Source organism: Stegastes partitus, unplaced genomic scaffold, assembly GCF_000690725.1.
Source record: "Stegastes partitus isolate 25-593 unplaced genomic scaffold, Stegastes_partitus-1.0.2 Scaffold3, whole genome shotgun sequence".
Classification (NCBI taxonomy): domain Eukaryota; kingdom Metazoa; phylum Chordata; class Actinopteri; family Pomacentridae; genus Stegastes; species Stegastes partitus.
In genome coordinates, this window is record NW_007577734.1 from 2,236,885 (window position 1) to 2,258,184 (window position 21,300).

The window sequence follows — 21,300 nt, forward strand, 5'->3', positions numbered from 1 at the left end:
GCTCCTTTTTACTACAATGTTGCTGGAGGGTGATGTGATGTGAGTAGCTGACAGGGACCAGACTTATCAAATCAAACATCCCTGACGTATGTATCTGCCTTTTATTTATTTCATTGTAAACTGCTAACATTATTCTGATCACCTCCCTCCAACAGGAACACGAGCAGCTGAGCTACTCGTCGACACGCACCAAGGCCCCCAGTGTGATCGTCTCGGGTTTAAAACCAGCAACCTGGTACGTCTTCAGTGTACGCACCCGCACGCCGGCTGGATACAGCTCCTACTGCCCGAAATATGAATACGAAACCACAGGAGACTGTAAGTACCCCACACCGTCCACAGCTCTTACTCTTAACTCTTGTGCTGATGACAAAGTTCTGTGTGTGCTGCATCTCTTTGATTCAGGACTAATAGCATGATTATCACCAGGTCTATGGTCAGTTACAAGATCCAGGTTCAGTTTTTCTGCATGACACTAAGTAATTCTGAAAGTAAAATATGCAGAAATAAAATGATGGCAGCAAAATGTGGAATAAAACATTGGAATAAAACAAATAAAAAAGGTCAGTCATCCATTCTGGGTCCACTTTGTATGAACGGAGCACAAGCAGTCGCAAGATCCATCAACAAATTGATGGGCTGTATCAAGGCCATTTAAGAGATTTCCCCTTGCATCATGATCATAATTTGTCATTCAGGCTGACAAAGTTGGGTTCAATCTTTCACCAAAGTTTCAGCTTTAATATAGTGTGTGGGTTTTTTTGTGTGCTTGTTCTCGAGTCGGAGGCTGGAGGTGCTCGCTGCACCCAGCAGTTCAGGGTCAAATGAAGTTCACGTAGCCTGGAGCAGCACCCAGGGCAAGTTGCATCATGGGCACAACAGCAAATAATAAACTTGGATATGAGACCGACATGAGCCTCCATAGGAGGATTCTAGCCTTCAGCTTTTTTCCGCTAGCATCCTGGGAAACGTACTTAGGCCGAAAGTAGACATTAGCAATCACACTTCATTTTCACGTCTCAAACCTGCAATCAGGACTCACGTGTTTCCTCATTTAACACCGGAAAAAAAAAAATAGTGGGAGTTTACTTTACTGCAGGTGTTTCCTTTATAATTAAACTGATGTGTCACGGGTGCATTTCCGAGCAACATGTAGAAAAATCTTTCTACATGTAGCTCAGATCGACGTTCTGTCATGTTGGATTCCTATACGATGCTGGATGAAGACATTCATCACAGCACGTTCGTTCTCTCCAAATCTTAATTACAAAACAATATGTTAAGCAATGCTACATTTCACATCTTTCCTGACAACTGTTGTTTGTTTTAATTGATGTGCTGAAACGCACCGAGCCTTAACGTGCTCGCTGTCTGCAGCTGGAACTCCCGCTGAGGTCTAACTGCAGCCAGAACGTTTGGCGTCTCTGCAGCATGAATGTCATATAGCTCGCTAACGCCTTAAAGGTCAGAATATCGGTGACATTGGCGATCGAGAAATTGAATATCTTCAACAGGGGAGTCCTGGAACACCGCCTTGATGTTTGGTGTATTTTCAATCAATGTTTTCTGTGTGCGAAGTAGCTTGCAAGTCTACTCATGAAATACAAAGGTCCACCTGTCCTTTTATGTCGGGTCAGGTATTGTTGAGGGGTGATTTGGCTTCACAGTGGCCCTCTCCCTTCCAAAGCTGCAGAGCTTTGCTTTATCTATGGATCAGACGGAGCTCGGCCAAGCCTTTGTACTCGCTGGCCTTTTATCTGAAAGAGAAAGCAGATTTGGCCTCTGTCACTCTCTCCTTCTCTGTCAGTCTGTCCGTCCACCTGTCAGTCATTGTCACCGCGCCGGTTTTTCCGTATCTGTCTGTCACTTCCGCCTCTCTCTTTCGCTCTCGTTTGTCTTTATCTCTCTTCTGTCATCCGTTTCCTCATCCTTCACCTTGCATTCTTCATCCTGTCCTCCGCCTCTCTCTCTCCACACACACGTCATCAGTCCAGCGTTGATGTGAAGAGCGTGTGAAGCTGACGACCAGCAGAATAGGCCTTTGCCACTTCCACTCTCTCTTCCCCCTAAGCGGTCCGTAATTACTTTTATCAAGCAAAACCCACAAGCACACGTTCTTGACATCCCCCATACATATATATGTTCTTGGCTTTACGCTCACGCACGCCCACATACTGTAAAAAAAAAAAACCCACACGAGCCTCGCTGACTGGGCTGGCGACCATGCACCCTGATCTCCAATTCATATTCATTAAGCATGAAATATTATAGAAATAAGTTTGGTAATAGCAATCATCTTTCAATTATCTGGGATTCGTTAGCCTTGTGACAAGACACAGAAAAGAGAAAATCATGAATATCAAATGGGCCCAATTTAACCAAATGATCATGGACTAAATCACAATTTCATGAATGAATAATATTAATTAAACAGCAGCAGGCGAATGAATCATTCCAGTACCAGAGCTGACAGAGGTTTTTCTTTTTTTTTTTCCTCTTTACAAAGAGCTGATCAAACATCTCTCAGCAGTATCTGCCCATCAAGAGCGCTTACGTGGTTATGTATGGTGCACTGATGGAGAGAAATATTCAAGATAATGTTGAATGATTTTTATTTTCTCTTTCTTTTCACTTTATTCCTCGACCCGTCTCATTCCCCTCCATTCGTTCCTTTGCGTTTTTATCATCCATGACTGTCCTTTATGTTTAACTTCTCATATGTGTCCTCCTCTCGTTCCCACTTTGCCCAACTCTACATTATGTTGTCTTCCCAATTTTTTCTTCCCAACCCTCACCCATTCTCCTCCACCCTCAGCGTCCGACATGGCGTCCGATCAAGGCCAGGTGTTGGTCATCGTCACAGCGGCGGTCGGCGGCTTCACTCTGCTCGTCATCCTCACCCTCTTCCTCCTGATCACTGGAAGGTAAGATGGATTCACTAACTGCATGTTTCGGTTTAAAGTTTGAACTCTTGTCCAATCTTGACTTCAGCGTTGCCTTCCTGCGTCTCAGCGGTAGGAACACTATAGATTTAGTTTTCTGAAAACAAGCGTACGCTGTCAGTTGAGTTTGGCTGTAATGTCTCATGATGGTTCTAAATCCTGTTGCAGAGGTTGCTGCGCACTGACAGGAGCACAGCTGTGAATACCGGCAGCATTATTCCAAAGATGCTGATGCGAGATTTGAAAAGTCCACCCTGGTCTAACCCGAGTCAGTTTTGCTCATTGTAGAAGACATTGTTATGTGTTCCGTCTTGCTTGTGGGGAAAAGTTTCTCGAGAATCTGAGTCCAGGCTCCACTGCAAGAAGAAGCAAATACAGACATTAGTTGTTTTTGTACAGCCGCGATGTCCACATAGAGGTACGGTCAGGGTGGATGGATGGGTTAACCAGAGGTGAGGGGTGTTGCCATGGGAGATGGCTGCTTGTTTCCTGTTTCAACAGATTGTCTTTTATTTTCCACCTGTTTTTTGTTTTTTTATATAATTCTTGCAATCATGATGATGGAGCCGACGTAGTCTCAAGGAAGTGGACGTTCTAATCCAAACCCATTATGCTGGTCAAAACCTAATCAGGTCGTTTTTGTGCTTAAACCTTCGCCTTAATCTTTGTGGCATTGTGTCGTGACAGAAGAACAGTAATTTGTGGCACCATTAGCAGACATACAAATTATGTCATCCTGCTGCCCGTCGAGACGGATTGGAAAACGCTTTCATGTTCTGAAGGGTTCTGATGGTTGTAGATCATAAACCCTGTCTTCTTCATGTTAGTAGAAAGGAAATGAGTCAAAAGAAAAGCAAAGTAGACCTCAGAGAAGCTCTTCCCAAATGTGGTTTCTGGGATTTTAACTTCTTATCGTATTGATGTACGTTGAAGGGTCAACTTTTGTTTGTTTTTTTTTAGTGTTTGATGCTATGAAAGGAGTGCATGTCATCATGACTGACAGCTGGGATTGACAGCTTCTCTAAATAGAGCCGTCATGGAGGAACCTGTGGAAAAATTTTAAAGCCAAATTGAAATACATTGGACTCTATGAATTGAAAGAGACACATGGGAAGACTTCTTGTGTTTTCGAAAACTCCAAAATAAAAACCTGTGACAGTAAATAACAGCCTTAAAACCGTGAGTCAGGAAACACTGAGTGCATTCTAGACATTCTCAGCTGTGACTCTGCCAAATCTGATGCAGCTGAAATGAAGCAGAAAAGTGCTGCCGGCATTTCCGTCATAGTAGCAGCATCAGGTTGCTCCACCACGCCTATGGACCTCCGAGGTTTAAGGGATTAACAGTTTGATTTTGCATTAGCTGTTTTGAACCGCAAAATTAGTTAATCAGTAAACTGTTCAGGAATTCGTAGAGACGTGGGGTTAAGGCGAGTTTGTGTTTTGTTGGCGCAACATGGCATCTCCAATTCTTACAATATCGCCAGAACATCTATGACCTGTTGGGTCATGAGCACAGTATCCCTTGATATGTTCAGCGGTGTCTAGAATCAGGTTGTTGGGACTTGATCAGTTGAGTCCTGTAGGTTTTGGAGTGGGGCCTCTGTGGATCAGGCTCGTTCTGGAGACTTTTGGAGGCTTTGTTGGGTTCCTCGAGCCTCACTTGAGCAGTTTTTGTGTTGCATCGGGGCAAATTGTCCTTTTTTGGGATGCTGCTGCACACAGGAAGAGATTTGATCAACAACAAAGTTCATGTCGGTGTTATGCATCAAGCTAACGATGAAGTTTCCCAGCAGAACCTCAAAGTTATTGACTTCAGCTGAGCCTTAAGTCGTCTAAATGTCAATGAAGTTCTTTCAAATACTTCTTTTGTATGAAAAAGACTGCAGCTATAAATGGGCCAAGAATCAAGTCACATGCACAAAGGTGGAAAAGAACTTGACTTTCTTGTGAAAATCAACAACGACCAGCCTCAGATGCAGCTAACTCGCTCCCCGTTGTTCGCCCCGTGGCAGGCATACATTATATTTTGAACGATAAATGGGCGTCTTTAACAGCAGACATTTTGACTTGTCATGGCAGGAAAAGCGAAAGTGCAGGTAATGCTGTTAAGGATGGCTCTGATCCATTTCGCTGTGACTGTAAGCCTTATATTCCTTGGCTTACAGTAATGTATGTGTTCAATATTTCCTCCGGGGCATTGGCAAAACCTTACACTGCATTCTGCTGCAACAATTGCCTTTGGACACAGGATACCACTTAAAGCACAAGAGAAGGGAAAGACATCTGGAGGAAGTGTCGGCTGGTGTTAGGGTTTGCTCACATTTATTTTGTGTGTATAAGAGGTGTGGCGTTTCATTTGTGCGTAGCAACCCGAAATAATTCTCATCCTCGATCCTCTGACCAGTGATTATTGTATCACGTCCCATTAAATTAAATCTACTGGTTTTGATCCATCCAGCCTGAACAACACACACCACACCTGTTTTAATGGAGGAGGGCGACAGAAAAATACAGACATGAAAAAAAAAAGCAAATCAACTGTCAGCTCTCAAGAAACACACGCTTGTGTCGTCGCGTACACATGCGTAGGTGTGTAACTCCACGAGGTAGAAATCAACAACACTCTTTGCACACTTTATTTCAGACGTGTGAAGCTGAGGAAGGTTTGGAGATTAAATAATTTCACCGTGAAGATACCGAACAAAAAAAAAACATGGAGATTAAATAATTTCACCGTGAAGATACCGAACAAAAAAAAAACAAAAAAAACAAATGGAAGTGCTCACGTACGCAGACGGAAATATTCGGCAGCACAAATCCGTGGTCTGTCTCGCATAATGCACATCCTTTTTATGTTTCTGTTGGGTTTTTTTTTTTTCCGTGGGGCCACATTCAAATGCAGAGAATAATGCGTCTATTTATAGCACTCGCATTAAGGCGGTAATACCGTGCAAATGTGTGGCGGCGTTCAAAAGCAAACAGCTGTACAATAGCTCGTATTAGTTAATTAAGAATATACAGTATTTAAATAGGATAAAGCTATCTAAATACCATAAGCTGCTGTTATCGCCAACTACGCTAAATAAAAATGGATCTGTCCACAAGGGCAAATTACTCCCAGTTAATGCTTTGGCTTAAAAAAAAACCTCCACAGTTGGTTTTTTTTGTCTTGTGTTGTTTTTTCCCATTAGATGGGCGTACAAAGGCTTTAAGTACCTCAACTGGGTCTCTAACAAATATTTAAGCCACAAATTCTTCCTCCCTTAAAGTAAAACACGTCCACCTCAGGGAGACGGGCCAGCTCCTCCCTCCCTGATGAATCAGCTGGTTAAAATGTAGGTTGTTCCCGAGTTTTTGTCAGCACATTTCCATCTTCCTTTAGAAAAACAAGGTTTTCACAGATGTAGACAATCTCATCTCGTCTTTCCTCTGGGGCAGCACGCCTGCAGGAATCAGAAAAGCTTTGTTGCAACTTCACAAGACTGACGGAGGCCTGGCACTCCCCACGCTACTAAAAATTACTGCTGGGCTTCCAAACTTACTCCTGGGCTCGTACTATCCAGAACATCTCACATCGGACACTGAACCACGACAACAGCAGCCTCGTGCTTTTCCTAATCCCCCCGAGTGTGTGTGCAGCAGAACAAACAGAAGAATCAGAGACGTGTCAATCAATCCTCCGAAGAGATCAAATCATGCAAAGTGAGAACACCTGTGCAGGAATAGCAGCGCTGAGCACAGCAATTAAGTTTTGTGTAAAGTGACCCAACAGTGATATGTACAGATGGGTGACAAATTAAAGGAAAAACCTTGTGGGGATCTGGAGGTTCTGTTGCTCTGTTTCATGGCCAAAGTGCCAATAAATACAAAGTTGTCCCGGGTGATCATCCTTATCCTGTGTTGAACCATTTATCCTGATAGGAGTGGTCTCTTCTAAGACGACAGCGCCTCCACAGCCACCATAAAAACCCCGACGACGTGAGAGAATGTTTTTTTTTGGAAGAATTGTGTTTCATCCCTCCAGAGACATCAATCAATGCCAAGGTGCACTGGAGCTGTTGTGGTGGCGTGTGGTGGCTCAACACCTCTCTGAGACTCGTTGGGTTTGTTTTCCATTTAATTTGCCACTCATCTGTACGAACTTTTATCACGACGACAGGAATTCAAACGTCTCTCTGATACTGCAAAACTGTCGCAGTCGGTATCAACAGCATCCGAAACAAAAAGGCATTTATATCGACTATATATAGTAACAGCGAATCCATTGATCTGCCTGTGACTACTGAGACATCCTCCTTCTCCAAGACAGTTTTCCAGATATAGCCTTTATTGAAGTGTTTCAAAAGCTTTTCAAACAACTGAAGTTGCTGATTATCGACACGTCGATACGTGAGGCCCGATGTGGTCATCAGCCTGATGCAGCTGAAGCATCCTCTGGTTTGTTTGTCTCTGGTCACGGCAGCAGTTTAAAAGGAAAAAATCTTGCAGCAAAACTTAATATAAGTGGAAAAGTTTGCTGGCAGGAGGAGGTGCATATGGTTGTCTTATCAGCAGAAGCTAACAAACTAACTAGCTCGCCTGGAAAGCGATGGAGATGTAAACCGGGAGGGGCTGCTGGTTCCTCGTTCTGTGCCGTATTTCTTTGCAGTATTGAAATGCACCCAGGAGTCTGTTAACATTCACCTGGAAGTTTGATATACGTTAGCTTTCACCTCAGACTGTTTATCAGAGAAGCTGATGTGTGTTTTCAAACTGATGATTTCACCAGAAACCTTTTATAACCGTATAAGTGCCTCAGCTGTGAATCAAGTCATATCTTCTATGTAGAAAATGGATGTTTTCCAGCAGAACAACAACAGCAGCTTGTACCTACACACTCGCGTATTTGTTTCAGCGCTGAAGTGGTTGCCGGAGAATTTCCACGAGTGAGCCGTGAACTTCACAGATATGAGATGATTTTTTCAACAGACAAGGTGTGCCATTTATACAGTGAAGGCTTTTATTGTTAGTATGATTCAAATGTCAGAGGAATTTTACGTCCATCACCTCGAAAAAAAAAAAAAAAGTTGAAAGTAGTAGTTTTGCAGCAGCGATTTTCAGTTTATTTCTTTTTTTTTTTTTTTGATGTGATCTCAGTGTGTGTAGGAGGGTCTGTGTTCCTACTTTATTAAAAACTCTCTCTCACACACACACCGGGTGCAAAAGCCAAAGCAAGCCCTTTAGGCTTTTTACGTCGCAGCACAAGACGGACCTTTTTTTTTTTTACCTGAATCCAACTAAAAGCAGCCGCAGCTGTAGTTGGAGTGTTTTTTGACTCTATCACAATCTGTCATATCTGCAATCCCTCTGCCCTGTGTAGGAGGGACTTTCGCTCTCTTTCAGTTTCAGAAAATCTCCAAATGTACTTGAGCTGCCTGAGAAGAAGGATGAGAGCTTTCAGTCACACCGCTCTCGTAGATGGGAGGTTGTGCAACACGAGCGACGACTTGCCGCGCGAGGAATTTTTAGCACCTGGCAACCCTAAAAGCTTCCAGAACGTACATCCATGTTTGCATCTGATCACGCTAAATTTGAAGAGCGAGAGCTTCTCCGATGAAGTCGTTATTGCACAGATGTAGCCTCGCTGAAGGGTTTTTACTTTATGAGTTCTCTTCATCCTTGAATTGTCTGTCAATCTCTGCAGCATTTTTTTTTTTTTTTTTTTATCATTTTCTTTATATATTCTTTAATTCATTTTCTTTTGTGCCCTTTGCAGCCTCTGCAGCAGAGCGGTGTGCCATTGTGAGGTGACTTTGAGGGATGTTAGGGCACGAGAGGAGTGGTTTGAATTACACAGATGCTTTGATTAGGGCTCTGAGCAAGGTTGTTTCAGCGAGGTGTGTGGGTGTGCAGAGGGCTCGTGAATATGTGTGCGCGAATATGCGCCGTAACAATGCTCAACAGGCCAGAGAACAGTGGAAAAAGCCAAGGTCTTTGTGTGCGATGGCTGTCTTTGTGCGCGTCTGTGTGTGCGGCCTCTTTACAACATGAAAGCCGGTGAGACAGAGGGATAGGCGGATAAAGGGGATCAGAGGATAGGACTGGAAAAGACTGATAAAGGCACATGCCACCATTTCTTTAATGAATAGCTTGACCCCATCAGCAGAGGTCAACAGTAGCTTTCCAAATCCCCTTCTTGTCCTCTCTGCCACTGTTACCCACCATGTTATCTGCTCTGTCTATCAGTGTCCAGGATCCCACAGACTTCACTTAGCCAAAGCCCAGACTGGCAACCTGCAGCTCGTAGCCCCCTGACACCTGCTCTAATCTGGCAACCCGGATTATGTTAAGTCTTCAAAGAGAAGGAGGCTCATATGTGATCACATGAACCCACACACACTCACGCAAGCGCTCCGGACACTTTCTCCTCAAGTGTCCGTTTTCACCTCAGATGAATCCAACGGCGGCCTGCGTCGTCTCCTCAGTCATTTTAATTGGCCGTGCGTAGCTTCCATCGTGCTGCGGAGGCTGCTTTTGTTGATCAGAGCGGATTCGGAGGCAGCACCCTCGCCTCACATCACGTTTGAGACAGAGGAAATGTATTCTTTAAGAAAATCAGGAATCTCTTGCATTATTCATGTGGATGCTGATCAAACTCCAGCAGTGCAAAAGAATCATTCATGAAGAGGAGACATTCACTCTTACACTGCTTCCTGTTGCATAAAGCTGCACTAATCAGTAACGTTATAGTTCATCAAACGGCTACGTGTAATCTGGAAGGTTCTACTCGTGGTCATGGTGCATGCACAGATGCATCCATCAGTTGAAACTTTAAAACCACCTGCCTAATAATGTGTAGGTTCAGCTTGTGCCGCCAAAACAGCTCTGACCTGTTGTGCCATGAAGACGGGAGCTCTGGAGTGTCTTACCACGTCTGGTACCGGGTGTAATATTGATGGATCAGATGTTTGATCAGATTATAATCTGAGGAGTTTGGAGGTCAGCGCCTTGAGCTCTTTGTCATGTTCCTCTAACTGTTTTTGTGATGTGGCAAAGGGCACTGTCCTGCTATCGGAGGTCACTGGTGTTTGAGTGTTACTTCCACCTCCCTAAATGTGTCAGAGTCCACAAGAATGCCAGGGTGCCCCAGCTCAATGATTGGTGGCTGATCGGTGTCTCAACACTGACCTGAGTTTGCAGATTCTATCAGTTTGTGTCTGAACGTTCAAGTGTTTTGTACATACATGTCACTCAATATGGAGCTCCAAGGTGGAGCAGTGGTTAGCACCGTCGCCTCACAGCTAGAAGGTCGCCGGTTCGCATCCCGGTGAGGACACCCGGGATCTTTCTGCGTGGAGTCTCCAGGTTCTCCCCGTGCAGCGTGGGTTCTCTCCGGGTTCTCCGGCTTCCTCCCACACAGTCCAGAAACATGTTGAGGTTAATTGGTGATTGTAAATTGTCCGTAGGTGTGAATGTGAGTGTGCTTGGTTGTCTGTCTCTAAGTGTAGCCCTGTGATAGACTGGTTACCTGTCCAGGTGAACCTGCCTTCACCCTGAGTCAGCTGGGATAGACTCCAGCCCCCCATGACCGTGGTGAGGATCAAGGTGTAGAGATGATGGATGGATGTCACTCAATATACATCAGACATCTGAATATAATGTTGTTCGTTGTGCACAATGTTGTGCCGATCATGAAGTAAATAAAATTCTTCTTTATCCTCACAAAACATCTGTCGGCTACGTGAAGCTAAAAGATTCTGAAATCAAGAAAGTTTTTTCCTGAATGAATGCAGTCTAACAGTTACAGTGCAACTACTGAACATACTAATAAGTCGATCTTACAGTTTTGTACAACAAATAATAACGACTACATAAAATGTAATTCATTTTTTATTCCTGTTGGGTACCATTGTGTCAAACTACTCTGATTTATTCATGTTAGCTTAAGAGATGGATTATCTGCAGTGATATATGAGCCCTGTATATGGAACAGTGAACTATTGTAGGACAACTTGCTGCAGGCATTAAGTGAAAGTTGTGTTATCTGTGTGTGTGTATGTATCTGCGGGTCTCAGCTCCAAGTGCATGTAAACAACATCAGTATCAGTTACCATCTGCACTGCATTAAGCAAGCTAACTTTATCGTCCATGTTCTTCAGATTACGTTGCTGGTAACTGGTCGGTTTGGTCACATAAAAGCAGATTTTCCAGTGTGAGCATATGGCTGTGTCCTGGAGGCAGGACCTTCTACTGTTAATTCATATTTTATATTTATGGATCTAATGGGTAGTTATTATGTTAAGCAGCACTGTATGTATGCATGTGTGCATGGAGGTATAAATACGCAGGTGAGTGAGTGTTCGACGTATTTTCCTCAATGCATTCTTGTTTTTATCTATAATGTCGTTGTTGCACTTTAAAGTTCATTGTACAGCTGTGCAGTGACAGTCTCCTGTTTCTTTATTGAACTTCAACAACAGCTGTTTTCAATGATAAACCCAGTATAAAGTATACATGCAGCACCAAAAAGCACTCAAAGCCTGCTAGCTTGCCAGTAATCAGGCGCATGTTTCTCTGACAAGCTGGTGCGGAGCTGAAAGGCGAGATTTAGGTTTGCAAGGTGGAAAGTCACATGATTCCAGACAATTATTAATGCTTCTTTGTGTCGTGTGGATGTGTAAATAGGCGTGCATTTGTGTTAACAAATTCCCTGTCACAGCTTTTTGGAGGTGATAGTTTGCAACGATTTCCAGCAATTAGAGGGAACAGTTTAAAAGTGTGGCATAGGAGACCTGAATAACTTTCAGTAATGGAACCACACTTAGACAAACTACAGTCGTGTTGTTGTCATACGCTGGATATAAAGATGGAGGAGCCCTCTGTCTTAGGTTTCCTGAACTGCGGCTTTAAAGCTCGGCGTAGAGGCTCCGGTCATTTCCATTTTGGCAGCAACTGACTCCTAATAACTCCCATTTAGTCCAAAAATGAGCAAAGAAGTGAAGCGTGAGTGGAGCTGAGGCGGGCCATGCGGACCTCTCTGGGTCGTGGACTGTCTCATGATGGCACCGACCAGTTTATGCATCACTTTCAGGCTTTATGCATTTGAAATGGAAGCTCAACAAACAGGGAAATTAGCTTTAGACACCAAAACTGTTTAAACGTGTTTATTTCTGCTGTACAGCTTTTTAACATGGAGGTCTGTGGGGATTTAGTTGCTTCTGGAACAAGCCTCAAGTGGCCATTCGAGTAACTACGGTTTTTTGGAACTTGCTTGTTGGCTTCAGTTTTCAGCCACTTGACTTTATCTCCAGCTTGAGTTGAAGTCTGATATTCAATTTCTTTGTAGCTCTGTGTTGGCCTCTCCAACTCCTAATACCCTTTAACTCTTAAAAATATCTGGATGGCTTTCTACAGCGTTCTGCGTTGGCTTTTATGATCAGGTATGAGTCATATGCTGCTGTCCCTGAGTCTGAGTGTCCTTCTTTGGTCAGAAGTTGTTCACTGGAAGGGGCTAAAAAGTTCATAAAGCTGAAGAGATGGTAAATAATTTCAGTGTGAACTCATTTAGTTCAGCCTTGCAGGGTTAACAAACACACACGCTGCAAATAGACTCTCTAGAATTTCTGGTGTGCGATGACATTAAAGCCAGACCCATGCTGGGCTGAGCGAGAGTGCAGCGTTGTTGTTTGATGTTCGTGTGATGTATGTTGTAGATTAGTCTGTGATCGGCCAGAGTTTAGTGAGTTTAAGATTCATTCATATTTAATTGTATACATTAATGCGCTGCACTACGTCAAAGCGGCGACAAAAACATTAAAAAAGTCATAATAAACTGTAAGAATGGAACAAAAGGAAACGGCCGTCTCGCCTACGGAGCAGAGTTTTGTGTGTAATGTGGTGAATTACAGAGTTTATGATGTCTCCTACTTTATCCGTTCATCCTATAGAAGTGGTGGGTTATTTAATTAATGTAGCTTAATAAAACACATGGACACCCACTGTGACGGCTGTTTGGTAAATTCCACTGCGGCTATATTAAGACTAATGCATATTTATCATTGATTATCGGCTGTAAGTGTCGTCTGTAGAGAAGGAACATATCGGAGGTTGTTTTTGGCAACAAGCAGAAGTGGACGTGTGCGATTATGTTCCGCTAAAATATACACCGATAATTTAAAACAGTAGCGTCGGCCTACATTTTACTCTCACGTATTATTATTACTACGGCTTATTTATCGACGGACGTGTGAAAAATAAATAGTAATACCAACATAAAGTGTCACCGTGTGTTCGTTAGCAGTGATTCTCTGGAACTCTACTGGACGGATGAACACCATTCTTTCAAAAGATGTTCCTTCATTTAGTGTTTTGATGCGAAACCTCTCATAGATGTTTAGATCTGGTGACTGTGAAGACGATACACACCATGTTCATGCTCATTAAACTGCTCAGTGACCCCTGGATGGAGAACATTACCACCCTGGGAGAGATCATAACCATCAGGATGGAAGTCGTCCATCACAGGATGCAACGTGATCATTTAGAACGACTTTGTATTGATTTGCAGTGAAATGAAATCATGGCAGCAAAATGTTCGTGTAGCATCACAGAATCACTGCAGGGGGCAAGGATTCAAGTTTTACCATTAATTTGTCTCTTTGGTAATAAACATTTCTCCATACACGATACTGAAACTACGGAGGAAAAACCTCAGAAATGCCCAAAACAAACGTTTCTGATGCTCCAAATATAAAAAAAAAAACCTCAGAAGTCCCCAAAAAGAAACGTTTCTGATGCTCCAAATGTTTAAAAAAAAAACTCAGCAGTCTTTAAAAAACAAAAAGAAAACAGGCATCTGTCAGAGGGACACATCAGCAGCGTCCGAGCAATGTCGAGACCAAAGTTTCACGTTGAAGGCTGAAGCCCCAAATCAGCAGAAAAACATGTCACTACAACCGTGTCCTGCGGGACTCGGGACAAGCTGCAGAGCTCCGTCCCTCAGCTCCACCGGCTTCATCTCCAGCAGGGAGATAGCATCTCCCATCTGGACCACAGTGGTGTGCAGGGCTGAGGGAGAGGAGGACCTGTCTGCGGCAGTGACAGTGAGGAGAGGACTCTCCAGCGAAGTGACAGCAGCGTGACTCTGTTCCTGCTGCCGCTCCGTCTCCGTCGGGGGATTCGGGGTCGAGTCTCTGGGCTCCGCTCTTCTGCTTTGCTGCCACTCATTTAAAAGATAACTTTGGTGATTTTTGATATCTTTCTTATTGTCAGCACATCCAGTGGAAAGGCCAAAGCCAACAAGGAATTGATCCTCCCTGCAAGCATCTTTTTTTTATTTATTTCCAGAAGCCAGATTTAGCCCATTCCCCCGTGCCCGTAGAGCCCTCGTGGTCCATCAGTAAAATCCATGTTTCTTCAAAACATAGTGAGAATACAGAAAAAAATCACCACCGTTAAGCTTTAGGAGTCCCTTTCAGACACACTTTTTTATTACATGAGCAGTTTCACTTTCCCCGTTTAATGTTTGAGCAAACAGCAGCTTCGCTTGTCCTTAAAAGTCAGACAGGAGTTTAGTCATTTTTAACTGTGCTCAGGTGCTGTGTGGCTGCAGGAAACAGGCAGTGGAATTCCTATATTCTATCTAATAAATGATGAAATATGAGAAAACGTATTAGGGGATCCACTAGTGGGAGCGAGTGTCCCTCATGCACATGGTCATTAATTAAGCCTTCTACTGCGAAATACGTTTTAAAATTCATCACCGGTATAACCTCTGAGAGAACTCAAAGCACCTTTTCATTCTTTTTATTATTATTTTCCGTCTCACTGCTCTTCTTCTTCTTCTTCTTCGGGGTGCCACGAACACACCAGGCTGCAAATACTTTATGAACAGTTAACAGAGACCGTGTTTGTATGACCAAAAGCTATGACTTGAACATCAGGCCAGATGTTTGAGCTAATGAAAAAAGTTTGCTCAAATTATTGCATCCTCTCTTTAACCATGCAGATGGTTTGTGTGTATTTATTTGATCCTAAATGTTGAAGTTTAGAATACACTTCTGTTTATTGGCGGCAGCAGCAGGATTTCCAACGGCAAACACAGCAACAGCTGCCTCCGTTATAGTTCGGCGCTAGTCCCTGTCTAACTGTGAAAACTTGTAAATCTGAAAGGATTAAAAGGTTCCCATCTTGTCTCGAGTTTTTTTCGGTGGCGCCACTGTGCCTTAATGTTTGTGATGATGTTCTATCATCACCATGACGATGCCATTTCAGGAATGAAAACTGTAAAAAAAAAAAAAAATGGCAGACCCCGGGTCTAAATTATAATTCAGTTGCTGCTTTAATGACTGTAATTTTTGCTGTAACTTGGCGCTTTAAATTGTTTGAAAAAAGAATGGTCTGCTAATGGACCCAAAATCATTTGGCAGCAGTAAAATCACAGGAGCGTGTGACTGTAGAGAGGCTGTACGACAATTTCATGCATTTCACTGTTGTTTTACTATCACACTGTTACTCTCTCATTTACCTACAGTATGTAAGGAGGACGCCACATTAGCGTTCAAGTTTCCACGGTGTGAATGTCAGAACGATACTCGCCATTTATTGCATTATAACTGCAACACTGACTCGCTGGAATGTTTTTGATCAGACGGTTGTTTCAGCTGTGAGTCAGATTCCCGCCCATACCCAGCACTTTGCCATGAACATGATTCAGACAGGGTTTCTTCGTTTTTTTTGATTTCGGGGGTAACATCCGAGCTCCTATTTGGATAAAGTCTTCTGTGGTCTTTTGCAGATGCTGTCATCTAATCTCTCAGCTTTTCAGACTTTCTTGGCAGCGGCTTTTTATCTGTCGCTGGCTGTCTCTCAGTCTCTCAGTGCCCAGATAAACTCTCCCACAAACACACCGTCGCGCACACACACACACACACACACACACACACACACACACACAGAGGAGGACGAGAGAGCTTTTACATAGTTAGATATTTTCAATAGCTGTATGTTGAAAAAAAAAACATCTCGGTCTCTGCGTGAGAGCTCCTTTAACTTAAGAGCAATCGCGTAACTCTCATTGACCCAGAAGCACCTTTCTTTCATTTTCTTAAGAAGTTTGAATCTGCGTGTGTGGTTCTGTATTATATATATACGGTTCGGCTGCAGAATTAAACCAGCTGCATTCATTTTATCAGCAATAAATGCAAGGCTAGACTTGAACATCTTCTTTAAATGTTAAGCTACAATGATCAGTCAGTGCGGTGGTATTGTTTTATCACCGCAGCATTATAAACTAAAATTCTCCCTTATTGAACCTGTTCAGTCGTATACCGAGATGTGTATCTGTGAGAATGTAGTGGACTGTAAATCCCAACAGATTGTTTAGCCTTTACGATACCGCCGTTCCTCTCTACCTGGCTTATCTGGCTCGCTCGTCTTTGTCTATCTTTATCTCTTTTTTCCGCTATTCATTCAAAGTAACACGTTTTTAAGTGTGAATTTGTTAAACACCGCTTCCAATCTGCACCTGTAGTGCAAAACCGTGAAAAGAAGCACCAGAGACGAGTTGCTAACAGCGATCCTGGCGAGAGTTTCACATCTTACCTGGTAAAACACATCCGGATACAAAACACACGTCACCTTCCTTTTCCTTCCTGGAGATCTTACACGCAGAACTTGTTTTATTCCCGCGTCGAGCTGTTTGCTTGAACTCGCGTCACGTGACTGGATGGCGGTTGTGTTAAGTCGACCTCGGCCTGTAATTCGGCGTGATCCAGAGAGGAGTGTAAAATAATAACAATACGTTCTCTCCACTGTGGAGGCCCCCTGGAGGCTCCGGTATTGTTTAAAGCAAGACTGGGTAACCTCTGAAAGAAAAAGTAAGCACTCTTCCTCTTACAAATGAAAAGTAATTGTGCACCTCTTACACTGTGCTTTATCATGTTGCAGAGAAACATTTTTAATGGTTTTTATCAGTAGAGGTAAAAACCAGCAGCATTTCGGTGGTTTCCTGCTCTGGTCACACTCTCAGGCACGTCGCCTAATGACGGTGTGTCTAAAGCAGCTAAAGAAATGAAGGGAAATGCGATGGGCCATTGTCCTGCAATTACCACTTATGGTGACGGTGGCTGCAGATAAAAAAGACATTTAATTCCAGACTTCTTCAGGGCCATCCCCATGTACGGGTATTTATTTCACTATTCCGCACTATGACGGTCTCAATGAAAGGTAATATTATCGCACGTTTTATAGACACACCGTTCATTCTGCCTTTCTATCTGCCTGTCTTCCAGGTGTCAGTGGTACTTTAAGGCCAAGATGACCTCGGAGGAGAAAAGGAGGACTAATTATCAGAACGGACACGGTAAATCAATCTGCCTGTCTCTGTCTCTTTTTTTTGTTCTTTTGGATGCTTCATCTGTCAGTGTCGGGTGGTGGTTGGAGGCATCTGCTCAGTAAGTTTCATAATATGTCATGATGTTAACCTTACTCATGCCAGAATGTCCAACCATTTGGTGAGACACTGCCGACCGGGTTTTATCTGCTCTGGTGTGTTTTGTTCCAATAAAGATGAAAACATTTAGCAGTTAGCGGGATAGGCTAGTCACCTGCTCTTGTTTTAGCATTCAACATGCACAGCGTGTTCCTGTATGGATCGTTTTCCACGGCTGTCAGTTTCTGTGCATGTTAAGTTTTGCATCGGAACGACAGACTCCATCGTGAGCTGATGCAAAACCGCTGCCACAGTCACAAACGCTCGAAAATAAGAAGCATCTCCTTGCTGTAGTTTTCTAATTCTGCCAAGAATTAAGATGTCAGACAAACAGACGGAGCAAAATGCTCTTAACCAACATGCTCCTTGATGTTTCTGTCTCTTCCTCCTCCTCTCCTTCCTCTTTGCTCTTCCTCCTCACGTCCCCTCCGGTTTTATTTGATGTTCTACATGACTTTTTCATTTTTCTTGTTTTGTGTTTTTTGATTAATGTGGTTACACGGCTGCATCCCTGAGCTGTCTGCTTCTGCACTCTTGTACGTTTCCACCTCTTTTTGCCGTCTTTTGTCTTTAATATCGAAGTTTTCATTCTCGACATGAAAAATGCAAATAGAAATGAGCGCTGTGAGGGGCGGGGTGGGATGGTGGGGGGAATGAAACAGAAAGATGTTTGAAAGCGAGCAGGGAGACGGAGATGGGGCAGGGTGAGGGAAAATTGCAAGAGGAAAACAAGAAGGAGAGAGGAATGAGGATGAGGGCGACTGGGTTGAAAGGTAGAGGAAGAGAGGAGAGGACAAAGAGAAATGAGGAGTGTTTCTGGCCGGCAACTTGGATTGAGGCCAGAGAGCCAGAAACAGATAGAAAAAGGTGAGAGGAAAAAATATATATCAAATTAGTTTCTGAAGGTGCCACACAGGTCCGGATATTCAAGATTAAAACCCACACCTTGTGGCGTTTGTTCACCCTCTGGTCTCCAAACCCCTCCGTCTCCTGCGCCCGGTGATGCTGAGTCTTTGAGGTGCAGGTCGTTGGGTTTTTCTGTTGTCGGTTCATGCATCAGAGACAACTGATTGTTGTTTTTTTTGTTGTTGTTTTGTGATATTTTATCGATCCCTGAAGGAGAAACACAGATCTTGCCTCCGCCGGGAGGTCAGGGCGAGCGCCAGAGCTGCAGCGGCCTGTTAAAGATTCGCTGACTTGCTCAAGGACACTTCAGCAGAGCGGAGGGTTGCATTAAACAGCAGCTAAAAACCTTGCCCCGGTTTTTAAAAGGCTGGCTCAACACTCGACGTGCCTCCCTGCTGCTTTCCAGCAAAACACTTGTGCTCCCGCGCTCCGCCAGAGAGAAGATATCGAACAGCGCAACTCGTTGCCTCCCAGCTCATAATCGATAGCAGCGGGGAAATGTGTCTCACTGTGTCTGAAACAATTTGCCTCGAGAGTGACCGAATCATTTTTTGCATTTGTTTATATAATGTCTTGTGATCCACTGTTGATACGATATTGACTGAAAAAAAAAAGGCTGAAAAGGTTTAGTCTGGTTCTGATGTGAGGGTTTGTCTTCTGATTTAACTCGTTTTCTTTGAGAGACGGCACAAGGATGTCGAGTCCTGTTTAGTCAGCCTGTTATCACTTTTTTCTCTTGTAGAAATAAATACACTGAATATTAGCCTCACTTAAATGTTAATTCTGTCTGTGTGTCTATTCTCCACCTTACCCCAGTGACCCCGCAAGTACTTCCTGGGTTACAAGCACCCCTAGATGGTAATATCTGTCGCAGCAGCATGTAACTGAGTACCTGTACTGTAACCATTATGAGCCATAGTAGCAGTGAAAAGTCGCTCTCTCTCCCTCTCGCTTAACGTATTGATTATTCTCACTCGATTATTCCACAGTTCCCTTCCCGGGGATAAAGACGTATGTGGATCCCGACACGTACGAAGATCCCACGCAGGCCGTCCACGAATTCACCAAGGAGATCGACCCGTGCAGGATCCGCATTGAGAGGGTGATCGGCGCCGGTATACACAACCACACACACACACACACACTGCTACACACTGCTACACACTCCTCCACTTATGACACTGATTCATACCATCCGCCTGTGGGCAGAAGAGGATCGCTTCGGGTAGTAATAGCTTTAAATGTGCATACAACATGATCTGTTTTCATTTTACTCCCATAATTCCCATAAACCCCCTCGACTCTATTATATACACTAAAGAGGATGCCTGTTTTATTCTTTTTTTTTTTTTTACCCCCAAATCCCAGCGTCTCACTGTCATTTTCTCAGCACACACTGTTGGAATATTAAAGCTTTAACAGGTTTAGAGAACAAAAGAAAGTGTAAGAATAGATTCAAGGCTTTTTGGAGGGTGAAAGAGAGAGTGTTATGAAGTTCAGCTAATCAGAGGAGATGTAATAAGGAGGCAGGAGTTTAGGTGCAAATCACAACACTGCCCCCAGGTGGTATGTTGTGCTACCTGCTGACGCTGTGGACTCCTCACTGTGTTGGTGTGTGTGTGTGTGTGTGTTTCCTTTTGTGAAACCAGAAGCAAATCCCAATAACGTCAGAATGTGGGATGAAGAGTTGGTTTAGGGTTTTAGGGTTGTGTGAGGTTTTAGGTTAGACTGAGTCTCCAGAAAATAGGTCTGGATGTAATGTGAGTCGCTGACTGTGTTTTCTTGTTCTCCAGGGGAATTCGGCGAAGTGTGCAGCGGTCGCCTGAGGACGCCGGGGAAGAAGGAGATCGCCGTGGCCATAAAGACGCTGAAGGGAGGCTACGTGGAGCGTCAGAGGCGGGACTTCCTGCGCGAGGCGTCGATCATGGGCCAGTTTGACCACCCCAACATTATCAGGCTGGAGGGCGTGGTCACGAAAAGTAAGAAGGATTGTGGGAAGTGTGGCTCAGTTTACTCGATTGTGTATCCACTGATGAAATGTATGTTTTCATATAGAGATCCATCCATCCATCATCTATACACCGCTTAATCCTCACGAGGGTCTTGGGGGGCTGGAGTCTATCCCAACTGACTCCCTGGACAGGTCGCCAGTCTATCACAGGGCTCACATAGAGATGTAGCTCCAAAGTTTCCCTCTTAAATAAATCTCTTCATCGCTGCTTAAGTGAGTGTTAAATACAGAAACATCTCTCGGTGACAGATCATTCGGTTATGAACAGGAGTAACTGTCACCGCCTCACGTCTCCGTGTAATCGCCGTCAACAACCACATCGCTGGTGTTCGGCCACCCAAACGCTGCTTCCTCCATAAATCCCTGCCTGTTTGGCATTTTCCCTTATGTGGAGCATAAAAAGAACTTCGTGCCTCATGAGCATCTGAAACTAAATCGCTCATCTTTTATTTTTATCAAAACGTGGTTTTGTTGTCCTGTGACAGCGTCTCATTAAGCGTTTCACTTAAAAGCAAAGTAAAACGCAACAACAGCATTTGAAGTTTCTTTGCCAATCAGACTGTTTATCACAGTCTGATGGATAAATTTACATCTTTGGTTCCTCTGAACAGTAAAAACACCTTTAAAGTTGCAGCAGGTTTATTTATTTTTTATTTTTTTGTATGTAAGACTGGCACATAGTTTTAGTTTTTTGCGAGTTACCCTCTGCATAGCCAAGGTGAACGCGCCAGTGGCCAGCGCGCACGCTTTTCTAAGTTCAAACGCTGCGTCTTTGTGCAGGAGTCGTGCTTTATCCTCAGAAGAAAGGCGTGCGTGTGCGACAATGCGGACTTGTTAACGAGCTCTGTTTTACGGGGCTCACCCAGCGCAACATATGGTTGTTTTTACAGGGGGTGTATAAACTGAGACATCGCTGTGAATATAAATGTGTCCCCTGAAGACTTTCCGCCCCTCCCTGGATGTAGACAG

The 21,300-nt window shown here is 43.8% G+C and overlaps 1 protein-coding gene across 1 annotated transcript in view; it reads left to right on the forward strand.

The window, feature by feature from the left end:
• LOC103354217 (ephrin type-A receptor 6-like) overlaps positions 1-21,300 on the forward strand; it is a 182,946-nt gene that overhangs the window by 148,930 nt on the left and 12,716 nt on the right. Inside the window, exons 7-11 of the mRNA XM_008277521.1 lie at positions 156-318; positions 2,816-2,924; positions 17,215-17,285; positions 19,310-19,435; positions 20,114-20,299. Of these exons, the coding sequence (XP_008275743.1) occupies positions 156-318; positions 2,816-2,924; positions 17,215-17,285; positions 19,310-19,435; positions 20,114-20,299 (655 nt within the window). The remainder of the gene's footprint in view (positions 1-155; positions 319-2,815; positions 2,925-17,214; positions 17,286-19,309; positions 19,436-20,113; positions 20,300-21,300) is intronic.